This window comes from Rutidosis leptorrhynchoides, chromosome 7, assembly GCF_046630445.1.
Source record: "Rutidosis leptorrhynchoides isolate AG116_Rl617_1_P2 chromosome 7, CSIRO_AGI_Rlap_v1, whole genome shotgun sequence".
Taxonomy (NCBI): Eukaryota; Viridiplantae; Streptophyta; class Magnoliopsida; order Asterales; family Asteraceae; genus Rutidosis; species Rutidosis leptorrhynchoides.
Window position 1 is genome coordinate 102,105,845 of NC_092339.1, and position 17,553 is coordinate 102,123,397.

General features: G+C 32.8%; 2 protein-coding genes across 2 annotated transcripts; one reads left to right on the top strand and one right to left on the bottom strand.

Moving 5' to 3' along the window:
• The first annotated feature begins 6,185 nt into the window (after positions 1 to 6,185).
• On the top strand, positions 6,186 to 7,200 carry LOC139857988 (cold shock protein 2-like). Its single transcript, XM_071846839.1, has one exon. It carries the CDS (start codon positions 6,271 to 6,273, stop codon positions 7,003 to 7,005), a length of 735 nt encoding a protein of 244 aa, XP_071702940.1. The 5' UTR covers positions 6,186 to 6,270; the 3' UTR covers positions 7,006 to 7,200.
• Positions 7,201 to 8,834: 1,634 nt separating this feature from the next.
• Positions 8,835 to 12,910, bottom strand: LOC139856811 (oligopeptide transporter 7-like). Its single transcript, XM_071845517.1, has 6 exons — positions 12,785 to 12,910; positions 12,108 to 12,693; positions 11,268 to 11,837; positions 10,614 to 10,869; positions 10,269 to 10,451; positions 8,835 to 9,566 (listed from the first exon to the last, which is right to left on the bottom strand). The coding sequence occupies exons 1-6, from the start codon at positions 12,843 to 12,845 to the stop codon at positions 8,952 to 8,954; spliced, it is 2,271 nt and encodes a 756-aa protein (XP_071701618.1). The 5' UTR covers positions 12,846 to 12,910; the 3' UTR covers positions 8,835 to 8,951.
• Positions 12,911 to 17,553: the final 4,643 nt, after the last annotated feature.

The following is a 17,553-nucleotide window of genomic DNA, read 5'->3' on the forward strand; positions in this document are numbered from 1 at the left end:
AGAATGATTATGGAATTATCTCCAGAAATATGGAGGATATTTATAATGAAAGATACGATGATATCTTAGAATTTCTAATATCAGAGGATGATGAAGAATATTGTCCGCAAGGGTTTAGATTCGGAAGCAAGGTATTCGTTAATGTCTTCAGCAGATACTGAATCATTTGGATTCTTTGAAGTCAGGTTTCGTACTTGTGATTTATCCATAGCCTCTTTCATACTTTGCTCAATTCATTTTCCAGTTCCAAACTTTCTCTTTTTCTGAGCTTTGCCAGCACACTATCCTTTGTCATCAAACTTTTGGCTGTTAAGGTCGTTTACAGTTTTTGCTGCTTCATCAGCATTCAAAGTTATCATAAGCGAATCGTTGGTTATCAATCCGAGGTATTTTCAAAAGTTTGAAGGGTTTGCATGAAGATTGTAATTGTCAAGATACATATGATGTTCTAGAATTTTGAACGATACAATTTTTTTTTTCTGGGTTTATGAATAGAAGTGATGTTCTAGCACAGTTTTGAAGTCAAAGTATAGCATTTGAAAGATGTAAGAATCTAAGAGTGATGTTTTCTGTTAAATCTTGGCTTGGATTCTGATTTTTCAAAATCAGAATATGTAATTGAATTTGTATGGAAACGATTGTATATTGCTGTGAGCATAGTTAATAATTTTTGAATCAAAGTTGAAGAATGTACAGTATAACATATTAATTGTGAACTTATATATTTCCCGAGTATTACCTACCCGTTAAAGATTTCACAATTAATACTTTGTACAAAAGAATTTTTTTTTTTATTACCGTCTTTATGAAAATATATGTATGTATATCTTCTTCAGATGTAATACAGATTTGATGAGTTAATATCATATTAAGCTCATTTGATTTTTGAATTGAATGAATAATCTCTAAAACATTAAGGATTACATAATCTTCGCGGAGTATTTCACTAATGAAATCAATACTTCATTATTTATTCTTATTCCTCGGTGAAGGATGTTGATGCTCGTGGAATTCTTATGAACTTCATAAGATATAAATGATGTTTTCTAGAAAGTTTCAAATACATCGAAGATGAAAGTATAAAATCAAACATATAATTGAATAATATACTTAGTTTATTATGAAATGGAATTCAATGAGTTGAAACAGAGATTGTAGTTAACGATGGTTAAGTCGTTAATGAAGGATGTACATCATAGCATATTAGTAATAAGAATTAACCGAGTAGTATTTACCCTTTTTCAATTCATACATAATAGCTTAGTACGAAAAGATTTATGATGGCTTTAAAATTTATATATATAAGATATACATATAAATTCTTTAGAGGAATTGAGTTATTACTTCATAACTCATTGATACAATATACTCGTTGTTGACTCGTAATGATGTCCACGGTGCTTTCTTGAACTGACGGAGCTTGTGATGTTAGAGGTGCTGCTGATTCTGACGATGTTGACAGCACTGACTGTGCTGGTGAGGCTAAGGGTACTGTTGATGCTGTTGGTAAAACAAGTCTAGCTTGTATCTTACACCATTCGGATAAGGGTTTCTACTCTATCTGATTTAGGGTTAAGGCTAGAATAGATAATCTTTAAACTTTAGAAATTACATAATCGCCGTAGAATATTTCTCCGATGAAGTTATGAATCCATACTTCATCGTTTGTCGTTGCTGGTACTTCTTGGTACCTATGGTGCGTATGATGTTGATATCCGAGGTACAGATTGTGATGTTGAGGCGTGTGATGCGGATGTGGTTGTTGGTGGTGGTAATGATCCTGTTGGTGTGGATGATGGTGGTACCGGTTATGCTGCGGCTGCTGCTGGTGTTCGTAAGCCTTGCACCATATTCTCCAAAGCCACTACCCGAGCACGAAGCTCGTTGACTTCTTCTATTATACCGGGATGATCGGTGGTTTGGACGATCGGATAAATAAGATTTATAATATGGGATAGTATATAATCATGATGAGATACTCTAGAAATGAGAGAGAAAATAGTATTACGAATAGGTTCGCCGGTAAGTGCTTCAGGTTCTTCGCCAAGAGGTGAATGTGGTGGATGGAAGGGATCACCTTCTTCTTGTCTCCAATGATTAAGTAGGCTACGAACCCATCCCCAATTCATCCAGAATAGGTGATGGCTGATTGGTTGATCCATTCCGGTTACACTTTCTTCAGAGTTCAGGTGAATATCCATATCGGAATAGCTGTCGGAATTTAAGGAATTTGAACTAGATACGTGATCCATCTTGTATAATTAGAGGGATGATTTTTGATATGAAATAGATTATAGAATTTAGATTGGTACTCTTCAATACATAATTTACATATGTATATATAATACCAAAATCTCGTAAATTACGGAGAAATTTTCGGAAGATGGCAGTCAAAGTTTACTGTAATAGATATGCCAAGATATGAATTTTGTCTATACACTATCTATGCAATCAATGCAATAAGACGCGTTTAGACTTAAGATGATAGACAGGTAATTTCTGACAAGAAATGATAAGCAAAACTTTTGACATGCAGACACAGTCGAAGTCCAGACTTACTAATGCATCCTAACAACTATCAGTTAGACACACTTATGCAAGACCTGGTTCACTAAGACCAATGCTCTGATACCAACTGTGACGATCGCTCCAAATCCATATGGACGAACACGTCATTCATTGATTTCATTGCGAGGTATTTGACCTCTATATGATACGTTTTGTAAACATTGCATTCTTTTCAAAAGGTACACAATAAATGAATATCAATTTCTAAGGTTTTCAATGTTTGATGATTTCTACATATAGACAATCACCATAAATACCATAATACATCCGTTGACAATGAAGTCAAAATAAGATACACGGTGATGATTTTGTGAATGCAAAGTTTTATTGAATAAAGCATGTATGACTCCATGCACATAGCTTGTATCACATATAAGCAAACAGCGAAAGACTTCTAGAAACCTGAGAATAAACATGCTTAAAAGTGTCAACACAAAGGTTGGTGAGTTCATAGTTTTAATGTTGCGCATAATCTGTATATAAAGGTGAATCACAAGTTTTCAGTTGTTTCATCCAGAAATGTTTATCAAAATATTCTACGAAATTGAGCACCCTGGTAACTAAACTTAACGTATATATATTTTATACCCTTTGTATAATCATCTTAATAATACACGCAAACTAACGTGTACGCTTCTCAAATAGCATACGTCCGTTAAAAGGCTAGCGCTCTAGCTCAGACGGGGATATCAAGCCCTATGGATCCATATACTACTACTCGCGCCCACCAGTTCTTATAACCGGCAGTTACTAGTTACCAAAGCTAAGGGATTTTCGGTTTATACTCAGTGTAGAATTTAGTATGTACTTGTATCCATTGTGTTTAAAATAAAGTGCATGTATTCTCAGCCCAAAAATATAGATTGCAAAAGCATTTAAAAAGGGAGCAAATGAAACTCACCTTAGCAACACATAAGGTCATTCACCAAAAACTGACCGTAACTCGGAATGCAAGATTAACCGTAGATCTCAACCTAGAGAACATATGTTGGTCAATACATGTCTAATAAACTAGGTTGGGTTATAGTGTATCACAATCCTAATGCTCGAGATCGACATACAAAAGTTATCAAAAGTCATTTCAAAAAGTCAATTTTGACAATTGTTCAACAAAACTAGACGTGCCTTATATAAGGATTCATTTACTTGGCTAGTAGTATTTTATCAATCTCATAAACAGGTTGTTTAAATATTAATTGCAGATTTAAAAGCAATTCCAATTAACGTCAATTATAATTCAGTTGACCATATCTTTTGATTCGTTCATCGAAATTACGCGATTTCTAAATGAAAAGTTATTGATTTTTCACCAGCTTTCCGAAAACATGTATATCATATAACTTTTACCAGTAATATATGTATTTAATTCTTGATTCATTATAAACTGTTTAACGACAAAATTTAGCATACAAGCATGTATAAATATATACTCGAGCACTAGACATGTATACACTATTAATATATAAAAGATAAGATATGAATGCTCACGTATCAATATTGAGATTCAATATTGCAGGAAAGTACGTAAACGCAACAGAGATGATAAATACTAGGTTTGACTTGCGAACAATACCCATGAACATTACCCATAACCTCCATAGCTATAACCCATAATTTCCTTAGTTCTATCCCGTTTGAAGCTTGTTTTGAAAGTGACACGCTCATGACCTCGTCGTAATATTTTATGTATAATATTACTAAAAATATTAAGATTAATAATAATAATAATAATCTTAATAATATAATAATAATAATAATAATAATAATAATAATAATAATAATAATAATAATAATAATAATAATAATTATAATAATTAAATACTTACAGAGTATATGTGTAAAAGAATTCGAGCAGGCAACTTTTTGAAATCTGATGCCCATGCGATCGCATGGGTTTTATGCCTATTTCTCATGCGATCGCATGGCCGTCAGATCCAGCTCACATATTTTTTTGTTTTCTTGTTTGTCGACATAATTAAATATAATATATATAATTTAAATAATTAATTATATATTATATTAAATTTATGTGCATAGTTGACTTGTAATTTTCGTTCCGATGACTCGTACGTTGTCACTCGACTTATGTCCCGGTTCCACTTTCTCGAACGCATTTTCGTACGCTTAGAAAACTCGCAATTTACGTTTTGTGACTCGTACCTTTGTCAAAATATAGTCTTAAATTATCAATAAACTATATCATTCTAAGTGTATCTTAAACTTTCGAGTGTTTTGGTCATTTACTTCTATAAATCATTGTCTCGCTATTTGTTAATATATATTTAATAACAAATCGTTTTATGACCAAGTTAATATATATTTTCAACATTCATAAACACGTTTTAAATATACGTCGCAAGTTATTCATACAATTAATATTCCAACTTTTCATATATATTCAAATAAATATTTAAACCAATAAGTTTAATGTACGGTATCAAACAATTAATACATTGTTACGTTTTCAAGTTATAGTATATATATATATATGTATCTATATACATATAATTGTTCGCGAATCGTCAAGAACAACCGAAAGGTATTTGAATATATGAAAGTAGTTCAAAAATTTTGAGATTCAGTTTTACAGACTTTGCTTATCGTGTCAGAAATATTAATCATACAAAGATTAAGTTTAAATTTGGTCAGAAATTTCCGGGTCATCACATACGTAGTCCCCATTGTCAAGGTGAAGAGTTGTAATCGGACAATAACAAACAATAATTTTCGAAGAATGATGAAATTTTCACCATCATGATTTATAATCCACCACACTTATGCATTATGTTCTTGTATTATACAGTAACTAATGCACAACTGTGGTGGATTTATCAACTTTGATAGTGGAAATTTCAATTCCATTTTACGAAGTTTTGATGTCACGTGGTTGGCTACCTCCATCGATAGCACATCTTCTTAGAAATGGGTCGTCCAATGTGATATCATATTGTTCCACCTCTCGCTCTGAAAATGCCATAAACATTGATAAAGTTGATGGGAAGACGTCAAAACTGGTCCAAAAAAGTCGGAAAGCTTCACCTAAAGCTGAAAAGACCGGTTTATCGTGATGTTTGTTGGCGTGTAATTTGTTTTCCCAAAATGTGTTCCTTATTAGTTCATGTTTATTTGCATGGCTTCTTTTTGTTTATGCTTTGTTTATGTTTATCATTGGTAGGTGTTTGTTCGTTCCTCTTGTTGTGTTTGGGGCCGGTTTGTAGCCCTGGTTAGACTCGAAATTAGTTAGCATGAGCACACAGTATTTGGTTTGTCTACGTTTATTTTTCGAGCCTTCTCATTTTGGTCTCTTTGTATAGTTATGTGTTTTCCATCTTTATGTGGAAACGCCTCTTTTTTTTTTTCTTTTCTTGTTACCATTGCCTAAAAAAGAAAATAAAAATACGTAGTCATAGGTGGTTTTTAATTAATAAATAATTAAGTTAAATTATTAAAATAAAAATAATGATGATATAATTCACGGTAAATCATACTCCGTATCTTTTATTTATTTATTTTAGGATTATTCCTATTTTATTTATTTACTCCGTATTTTTATTTTTATTTTGTTTATTTAGTATATATACATATACACTCCGTATTATAGCCCCATACGTAAAGAATAACAGAAGAAAAAATCTTTAGCGCCGATATCAATTAGGGTTCACTCATACACACTCTCTCCAAGCCCTAGATCAAGTTCAATCAATGGCGGAAGCAGCATCAACAGGTGTTGTGGTTCGATTTCTCGATAGCAAGGGTTTCGGATTCATCAAACCAGATGAAGGCGGTGACGAGCTTTTCGTTCATCGATCCGAGATTCAATCGGATGGTTACCGGACTCTTCAGGAAGGTCAGAAAGTTAAATTTTTGGTTGTTGATAAAAACGATAAGCAACAAGCTGTTAATGTTACTGCTTTAGATGGATCTAAAATTGAAAGAAGTCGTAATCGTGACGGTGGCCGTGACGGTGGTTACGGCAGCCGTCGTGGTGGCGGTGGTGATGGATACGGTTACCGTAACAGTGGCGGCGGCGGCGGAGGTTATAATGGTAACGGCGGTGGTTTTAGGTCTGGTGGTGGTGGTGGTGGAAGGGAGTGTTATAATTGTGGTGGTGTTGGACACATAGCTAGGGATTGTAGCAGCGAGGTTGTCAGCGGCGGCGGCGGTTGTTATAACTGTGGAGGGTTTGGTCATTTAGCTAGGGAATGCAACCGACGTGGTGGTAATGGTGGCGGTGGCGGCGGAGGAGGCGGAGGCGGCTGTTTTAATTGTGGTGAGGTTGGACATTTGGCTAGAGAGTGTACTGTAAGAAGCGGTGGTGGTAGTGGACGTGGTGGCGGCGGTGGCGGCGGCAGTTATCGGTCAGGTGGTGGTGGTGGGAAGTGTTTCCAATGTGGAGAGCTAGGGCATTTTGCAAGGGAATGTCCATCGAATTCGTGATCGAATAAAACTAAACTAACAAATGTGTAATCCTCATGGGGTACATTTGGATTATTAGTTTTTTATTTAGTTTTTTTTTTTTTTGTTGTTGTTAAATTGGTGTTAACTCTTAACATTATAAGGAACATTGTTCCAGTGGTGTGTTGGTCTTTGTGGTGCAATGTTATGAATATATTTAGGGGCTGGTTATTAGTCTCAGTTTTGTTCTATGAAAATCGGATAATCTTTCTTTTATTTTATGTTATTTTGTGTTGAATGATTAATGGATTTTGATTATGTTATATCAATGTGGTTTAATGTTAATGTTAATTTGATGCTGTTGCATAGTTTTGATTCTTCGTTTGGTGATACCTATTTTTGCTCTGTGTTTGCGTTCTCTGTATCCTGCTAAGTTATATTGTCACTCTTAATTGATTTTTTGATGATTTGAAAAAAAAAAAAAATCAACCTTTTGATGCTGGTTTGCTTTGTTTAACGTTATTTCGTCTGGGTCTAGTTTTTCAATGATAAGTTTAATTGTTAGTGCTGGGTTTGCATGCTTATGATGACTGTTGGTATGGTGCAGTATGATGGCTATATACTTACCAATGTTAAGTGAAATTTGATAAATGTTCAATCTTTGATGATGATTGTGGTTCTTATTTGCTTAACCCTCTTTTGTCTGTGTCTGAGGCAAATTACCTTATTACCTTATTATTACCTTATTACCTTATAAATACTAAATGCCATCCCATTTTTGGTCGTTTGACAAAACCATCGGCCAAATTTTAGCCAAAACGACATTGGCCATAATACTAAATACTAAATGCCACCCATAAGTGCAGATTTGTGTTACAACTTCAAGTGGTAGTTGAAATACTAAATGCCATCCCATTTTTGGTCGTTTGACAAAACCATCGGCCAAATTTTAGCCAAAACGACATTGGCCATAATACTAAATAATAAATGCCACCCATAAGTGCAGATTTGTGTTACAACTTCAAGTGGTAGTTAATTTGATTGATGTTTGTTTGCCTGTATCTGATCAAAAATAATTTGGAGATTGATCAAACTTCTTAAATTAATCAAGTGTACATTTTTTGTTGCTTAGCTGATTTGTTGTTCTGGTCTTATATGTATGCTATAAAAAGTTGTAAGGTTTCCCTGTTCGGGTTACCCGGGAAGGGCGAGTAATCCGACCCCATACTCTAGTGTACGCAGCCCATTAGGAATACTCCCTGGCTGTTTCCAACGGATCTCAGGCCCCAACCACTTGGGCTACCTTGGGATAGTTATATATGTATGCTATATGTATGCTATAGTTCTGCTAATATGCCAATGGGGCTTTGCCTCATTGGTCACCATGTTAACATGGTGTTCGAGGAGACCAGGGTTCGAGTCTCGGGGGGGGGATTTTCGTGAATTAACTTCGTGTGCTAACCACTAACATTGCCTTTCAAAAAAAAAAAAAAAAAAAAAAAAAAAAAAAAAAAAAAAAAAAAAAAAAAAAATAGTTCTGCTAATATTTATGGTCCGTCTGCTAGGTCTGATGTGTTGTTATTTCGAGTTCTCGCTTAACCTGCATTGTCAACCTTTGTTGATTGCTATCCCCCGTTAATGCTAATTACGAATTTGTCCGAATCATGATTCAAAAAAGTTTAAAATCCAATAGCAAGTTCTTGTGTTCTTGCTGGCTAATTTATAACTTAGGTTCAGGTTTCTTGGTTATGACATTCAAAAGTATTTTTGTGTTTTCTGTATGCTGTTTGATGGAGATTAGCATCAAGCTTTCAACTTTCATGATTTATTTTGTTTCATGTGATAGACAAATTGTGGCTACTTGAACAGCTAAATGCACAATTCCATTTCTATTTCTGTAACAAATGATAAACAAGCAGTTGAAGAATGATAAAACAACAAAATCACATCTACAAGATTTATACAACTTAATCAACAATCATACGTCATCAAATAATCGGGCAACCATCAACAACAATACCTGCAGCCGTAGGACAAGAAGCCAACGTACAACCATCGCTTTTACTTCCCCACCAATCTAAACTAACTCCCTCCATATCCAAACTAACATATAACAACACACCCATAAACGCCAACCCCGCATCTAACGCACCCGACAACACGTAATTATGTCGGGCCCACCAATTATGATGGTATCTATACGCCACAAAACCCGACAAAAACGCAATAATAATCCAACTATTATAATTAACAGAAGTTGCTGGTGGCATATTGATTGTTGCACCTAAAAGAACAGGTGTTGTAATGAGTGTAATCCAATTTTGACTTGGGAAAGCTTTGTGTAAGAGCCAAACTAGAATAGGGGCCAATGCACCTGCTAAAAAGAACCAGTTTATCGAGTTGTAGTAGCCCAGATCACCAAAGATACGGCGGGGCCCAATTAAACCCCATATAACAGAGGCATCGTAGAAAACATGGTCACTCGGGCAGGTCCAGGGGCTACTTGGGGAAAGCAAAGCGCGTTCACATATGTTTGGGACTGTGTCCATTAACCACCATGAGGTTCCTAAGTGCACCAGTGCCGATACCAGTGTACCGCATACCTGATCAAAAGATCAAAAACATTTGTGAAATTTATATTTTTCTAACTATTGAAGTTGCTAAAATGATTTGTTACAAAAAAGCATTTTAACAACTTTAATAGGTGAAGGATTTTTCTAATAGTAGCTCTAAAAGGGATATCATTAAGGTACATACGTGTATTGTACATAGCAGTTGATATTGACTTTTTGTGACGATTATCCAAATTTACAATAATTATTTCTGTAATTATTCAACGCACTCAATTGGTGAACGCTGGCGAGAACAAAAATATTTTTCACCCGGGGCGAATTTTTTTTAAAAAACGTAGCAACTTTTTTGGGTAAAATATGGAGGTTTTTGTGCAAAATATGGAGGTTTTTGTGCAAAAATTGAAGGTTTTGGGGCAAAATATGGAGGCTTTGGGACAAAAAGAAATTTTTTTTACTGGGGGCAAAATCGAAAACCCAAATATTTTTACACTGAAAATTGCAAATCCACTGGCCTGTCCCTTAGTGTTTCCGCCACTGTTGATGAACAAATAAAATTTATTGGGTCGAACTAACTGACACATCCCGTTTCAAAGTGTCTTAAACATGAAGGTTTCAACCCAGCTCGTTTTAACCCCTTTTCCACTTATAGTTCTGACCATAATTTGGCCTGTGACAGACACTGACAGTTGACCAATTTGTTGACTTAAGTAGTTTGCTGAGCTAAAAACAAACCTGAGCCATAAACATTGATCTTGGGGGAATTTTCATGTAATGTCCGAGCTTGAAGTCTTGTAAAAAAGCGATACCTTGTTTCACACTAATGTGTCCGTAAACCTTAAAACACATGTTTGCAACAGGGTACCCTGGATACAAGTATCCTATGATGTATTCAGTTATCACATTCAACGTTGGCATCTGTTTGATAAGTTACAAAAGTACCACATTAGAACTAGCTAGTAACATCATTAATTCAGTATCTTGCAAACGGGTCGGGTTGGGTCAATGATCAAATGGGTTTGGGTCAAAACGGGTCAGCTTTAATTCACTAACCAATTATATTACATAACAAAATATTACCTGGTTTGTAGTGGCAGTGATGACACCAATAGGAAGTGTGAAAAAGAATGCAAGTGCACAAGCCAACAAGAACGCCCACCACGGTAATTGAAGTTGACTTTTGTAATATTCACAAACGAACAACGTTGCTAAAATGTTGATTACGAGAATGCAAGTGAACCACCATTCGGGAACTTGTTTGTATTGTCTCATAAGCTTGCTATGTACATCCATTTTCTTTTCTTGAAATGCCGACTTGCTTAACCGCCATAACTCCCTAAACAACAACAAAACTAGCATAAAACGTCAACAAATAATGTAATGACTACGGGTACGTTTGGCAAAACTAGTTGGTAGCTTTTAGCTGGTAGCTGTTAGCTAGTAGCTTGTAACTGGTAGCTGTTAGCTTTTTATATATATTTAGGTGTCTGTCAAAGTAGTTGAAACTGTTAAAATAAAAAAGTAAAATGACAAAAAAAATATAAGCTTTTTCTCAAACGCTAGTTTTATTATCTTTTAGCTTCTAGCTTTTTCTCTCTGTCTAAAAGCTTTAAGTTCTTTAATCAAACGAAACTTTTTATTAATAAAAACTTTTTCATAAAAGCTATAAGCTAAAAGATCCAAAAAGCTGCTAACCAAACATACCATAAAGAAAACGGAAAAATGGATACAAACCTTCCATGAAACACAAATACGTGAACCACAGTGGCCGTAAGACACGCGAAACTAACCCCATAACTCATGGCAAAAAATATGCTAAGGTAAATTTCACCTTCTTTTTCATAAGCATCCGAGTCAAAGTGAAAATTCGAGTCAACAATAGCTGAGGTGTTATACGATTGCCCCGTGGCAGTAAAAAGATCATCCGAGAATATTGGGAACCTTTTAGCTTCATAAACATTGAACCAATAAGCTAAAGGCGTTATAACATAAGTAACTAGACCATAACCAACAGCTATGTTAGCCGTAGCGAACCATGGGCTAGCTAACGGGCTACCAAGATAAGACGATATACTAGACCAATCAAACCCAATTGCACCAACACCAAGACCATGTAGACCCGACCCAATTTGTTGGGCTAGTACAGATTTCGGAAACATCCAACATATCCAAGAAAGTGATGTCAGCATTGGAAAAAGATAACCCGGGAGAACATAATAAGTGAAACTACATATAAACGCAATGAGAAAGAACTCGTTACGAGTCAACGATCCTTTAGTTCTCACTTCTTTCTCATGTAATGCCCTGCAAAATGAACAATGTGCATATAAACTCATTCTTACAGTTTAAAGTTACAAACTTTCAACAATTACTAATCAGTATTATGAGTGTTTTTTTTTTTTAACGACAGTTCGGGATCACCCAGGGGACAACCACCCATGCGTTCATCTCCCGTTGCATAACCCGCCTCCAACTGCTGCCCAGGAGTAAACCCGGCCCAATCCGAGGTTATGGGAGGGTATTATGAGTGTTTTAGTTATAAACTTGAATAAGATTCTGAATACAATGAGATACCTAAATAAGGAAACTTGAACAAGATTCTGCGGCCACCACATAGCGGCGGGCTCCACCAAATACCGTCGAAAAATACCCGCCCAACCGAACCCCAAAACCTGAGTAGTCACCACCACAATCAAAGAAACCCAAAAAGTCAACGTCTTTCCATAAAATATCTTCACAGCACTCACAATATGAATCGCATATGGATTCCCAGCACCGGAATTCGCAAAAATCGTAATCAAAACATGTTCTTTCATATTAAACGGTCCAGGATTGAGTGTAAATTGATACTTTTTACCACTGAAAAAAACCCGGTTCGTGATGGTGGCAGCCATGAGATGACCAAGTGGGACCACCGCAATCTGCGCTGAAATTGCAGTGATTGAAAGCGGTTCACGACGGTACCAGAAAAACTGGTTCAAGAATGATAGTAAAATACACGCGAGTGTTCCAAGTGTCCACATACGAAACGTAACCACCGGTATATTCGGATCGTCGGTTACGGGTACGGTGAGTGCGACTTGCTCTATCGGAGAGTTTTCGTCACGCGCCGGGGATGGTGCGTGGGAAGTGGAAGCATCAATCCGGGTTGTGTTCTGAACTGCACATGTTATTTTACAGTACTATAAATAAATTAATAATTTGAAGAACGATTGATGAATAGAGTTTAGAATTTGATGACTTTTGCTTACGAAGTGGAGTTGTGAGTCTGATTTCATTATTATCGTCTTCTTGTTCTTCAAAGTTTTTCATATTTCTGTTATTGTTCAACTGTTACAGTACAATAATGGAGTATGTTAATTTGAGGATGGAAGGTAACTTTTGCCGTTAGTTTTGTTTTTTTAAGATTTGGAGCCGCCACTGTTGACGGATTTGGTAGAAAGGTTATTGATTGGTTGTGAATATACTAAATTAAAAAATGATAGGACTCCGTATGAAATGTTTAATCTTATAATATTTGGGATGACAGGGTTAATGTATAGCATATGTAAATGTGACCGGATTCATTATTAATGTGTCTCGTTTAGGAGGTAAATTTCATTGTTAGGGTTAGTTGCTGGTTACTGTTTGGCCTTCGAACATGTTTTAAGGTTCGGGAAATGCTAAACAGAGTTCTAAGAGAATACCATTTATCCCCGGAATGCGATTCACACCATCACCCCACTCTCCGAAAAAGTAATTCCGGACGGTTGACAAGGTTGAAGAAATCGCTTCTCGCGGAGAACGCGACAGAAACTTTTGAAGGAGTTCTTGCTAACTCGAGACTCGGATGTTGACAAACTTACACTTTTAAATATATAGATAATAAATTTTGAAATATACGATAAAAAGTGTATATATTTAAAGAAAACATTAAATAAATTAAAACAAATGGTTAGTAGTGTATATTTAAATATAATAGAGGGTTAATTTAGTAAATACAAGGAGTTAAAAGTTAAATTCAAATCGATTTTTTAACAAGTTTTCTAATTTTTTTGATTTTTTTTGCTGTTGACAGAGTGGACTTGACCGTTGATCGCTTTTTTGGCCGAGTCATGGCCGGAGAACTCAGTAGCCATTTGAAACAGAGTTATCAGCGATGTTGAGTGTTGGTGTGTCAAATCTTGAACAAATAAAGATCTGAATTTCTTTGAAGAAGATTTTATTTGGATCTCTAAAATTCAAGTGAAAATATTTAATTAGGGATTAAACTTATACGAGTAGTTTAATAATGGGATCGGTTTGACTTCTCAACGCAATCTCATGGCAACTAAGAATTGTAATCTATTAGGTTTCTATTTGTTTAGCTAGTATAAATTAAATCATCTACTCTTTGTAAACACATAAACTACGAAATTAATGAATGAAGGTTTATGATATGACCCCGTGTAGTTTCGTGTTTTGTTTGAATGGTCCTGGGCCTTAATTTATATCCCTGGGATCAAATTCTTGTACATTTCGCGTGTTATAATATAGTTTGCTTTTAAAAAAAAATGATATGACCCCATGAAATAAACCGATTGATTATCGTATCAATTATTTATTATTTTGTTTGTTTATTTATCTATCCGTTTTTGTTTTTAATTTGTAAGTGTATGCAATTACACGTGTGCTGTTTGGATTTGATTTTCCCTCCATTGCACACAGGGTGAATTCAGGCATTCAGCCATGACGAGACTATCTCTATAGCACCATGACTATGGTGATCCATAACGAGTTAGCGACGAACCATATAGATTGGTCTTATTAAAAAATTAATTTTCATTTTTTCTGTGGTTTAAGAACTAGTTTTATATATTTATAACATATTTTTTAAAACTTTCATCTTTGTATAATTACACACAACCGGTACTTTTAAAAATTAGGAAAAAAGAGTAATGCTAGAGCCACTCAAATTTCACATTAAATGACTTAAGCTTTGTTCCAGAGTTCATACATAAAAGAAAAAAAAATGAGATGAAGGAGAATGAAAGGGAGGTGATTGAGTCCTTCCAATTTAGAAGGAAAGATTGGGAAGGAAATTAGGTAAAATAATCAATCCATTCCCTTCCCTTTCTTTCCAACCAAAACTCAGGAACATCATTTTTTTTTACTCCTTCCTGGTTCCTTTCTTTTCCTTCCAATACAAATCTCTGGAACAGACCCTAGAGAATGGATAGTGTGACGACCCGAGAATTTCCAACTAAATTTAAACTGAATCTTTATATGATCTCGATACGTTAAGCAAAGTATGTAAATGTTGAGTCTAGAAAATTTTGAAACGATATTTATATTCAATTGACCTTCGACTGCTCTCGACGATTCACGAACATTTTTATTTGTAAATAAATATGTAATTAAATATATACATATATGTAAATGTAAGTATATATGATAATTTAAAATAATAACATAGGATCGAACATGTGAATCCAAAAGGTAAGATAAGTGATAAAATAACTATGTTGTAATATAAAATGAATCTATGTATAATGACGTATGAGAGCTATGTATAATTATTATATATATATTACAATATATATAAAATTAAATAATAAAGAATCAATAAAATTTACTATGTAATATATTATATGATTATTAAGTATTACATAATTGATAATATATTATTAACAATGAAAATATAGTGATTATAATAAGATTATTATTACTATCATCATTATTATTAATAATAATACTAATACTAATAATTAATGGTAGTATTAGTTATACTATTATAGATAATATATGAGTATGGAATTTAATGTATTAAGTTTGTTATCTTTACTAATGATATTATTACTCTCATTACTATTATTAGAATAGATATTTAATATAAATATCAGTGTTATTATTATTATGTAAAATACATAAATACAAAATTTGATACAATTGTTTTGTTATATTATTATAATTAGTATTATTAGTATTATTAGTATTATTATTAATATTATTGTCATAAATTTTTATAGTTATTATTACCATTAACACTAATAAAAAATATTATTGTTATTATTATTTATAATGTAAGGGTATTATTTTTATTTATTGATATATTTATTAGGGAATAAGATTAATTAAAATGTAAATACAAATATATATTGATATTATAAATTCAGATATACATATATATACAAACGCAGATAATTCCTAAAAACAAATAAATACAAATAATAAGACTGATTATATGATATAGGTACAGATATATTTACGCATATATATATATATATATATATATATATATATATATATATATATATATATATATATATATATATATATATATATATATATATATATATATATATATATATATATATATATATATATATATATATATATTTTTTCCTTTATCTGATTTCCTTAATATATTTTTTTGTTGTTTCTGTTTGCCTGTGAATGGTTGTCGACCTTTAGTGCTAGACAACAAATCTGTAAACTGCTCTAAAAGTTGAATTAATACCCTCACATTCGTTAACTACCGATAGTAACTGCAATTGTTATAGGATAATACAGAAATCAATTAAATTAAACCCGTTCATTCTTTGTTCTTCTTCTTTTTAGCAAAATATCGAATTCGAGTCTTATTCAAAAATCTAATAATGCAATTCTATTAGAAAGGGTTCGTTTAATCTATCTGTAAAGTCCCAAGTCTCAATTCTTTCTAACGAATTCAAATTACGCAGTCAGAGTTTTGGGTTTTTGAAAGTCAACTATTGTTCTTGAATCAAATTCGAACTATTTATTACGATTCAAGTTAAATTGACGATTTGGAAAGTTTATACGAAGTGTTTGGAGCCTATTTCATGTTGGGGTTATAATCTATAAAGGCTTACAAATCAAAATCATTTTTTTTAAAAGAGCTGCGACAGCAGCTGTGTTCTTTTTTTTTTTCTGTTTTTATATTTTTTATTTTATTTTATATAAGTACCCAATACTGGTTAATTAGTTTTAAGTCCTAAATCAACGTTACAATTCGCGGTTATAGTTTTAGTTGGAGATGGATTCGTTTATTTTTGTGAAGAAGAAGAAGAATAGAGGAAAACAAAAAAGGAGATTTAATAAATTACGAGTATGAGTTTAGACAGATTAAATGGGACAGAAGGGATGGTTAAGGTGTTGTGTGGTGGAACGACAGGTCGCGGGTTAGAGTCCCTGGTGGGGCAGTTTTTTTTTTTTTTTTTTTGGGCCGAATTCTCTTGAAGGTAGTTTCAATTTACATTATTATTATTATTATTATTATTATTATTATTATTATTATTATTATTATTATTATTATTATTATTATTATTATTATTATTATTATTATTATTATTATTATTATTATTAATCTGATTATTGTTATTGTTGTATTATTATTTGTATTAAGGATATTATTATTGTCATCATTCTTACTAATACAAGTAATAAATATTATCTACTTATAATTACGAAAATGTGTAATCTTGTTAATATAAGTATTAGTATTAGGTAATATTATTATTATTATTGTTAGTATTATTTGTAGTCCAATAATTATTATTATCATCACAACTGTAAGTATCCTAATCACTAGTAGTATTATTATTGCTATTATGATCATTACTAATTATTGTTAATGTTATAACATGATTTTTATTATTATCATTTTAGTTATTATTAAGTAATATCGTTATAAACTAAAAGTATTATTATTATTATTAATACAAAGTATGATTATTATTATTATCACGAATATGATTATTATTATTATTATTGTTCCTACGAAAATAACTCAAACTATTATTATTATTATCTTTAACATTAGTATTAATATCATTATTGTTAATAAAATTTTCATTTAACAATGATATTAGTATTACCATTAAAATGACTATTAAAAATCCTATTAAAACTATCATTATTATTATTATCCTTAAACCAGAAAATATTACAAATATTATTTTTGCAAAACAAAAGATATTTATATATATATATAAGTATATTAAAATTTCATAATAATATGTTTTATTATATATCAAATAAG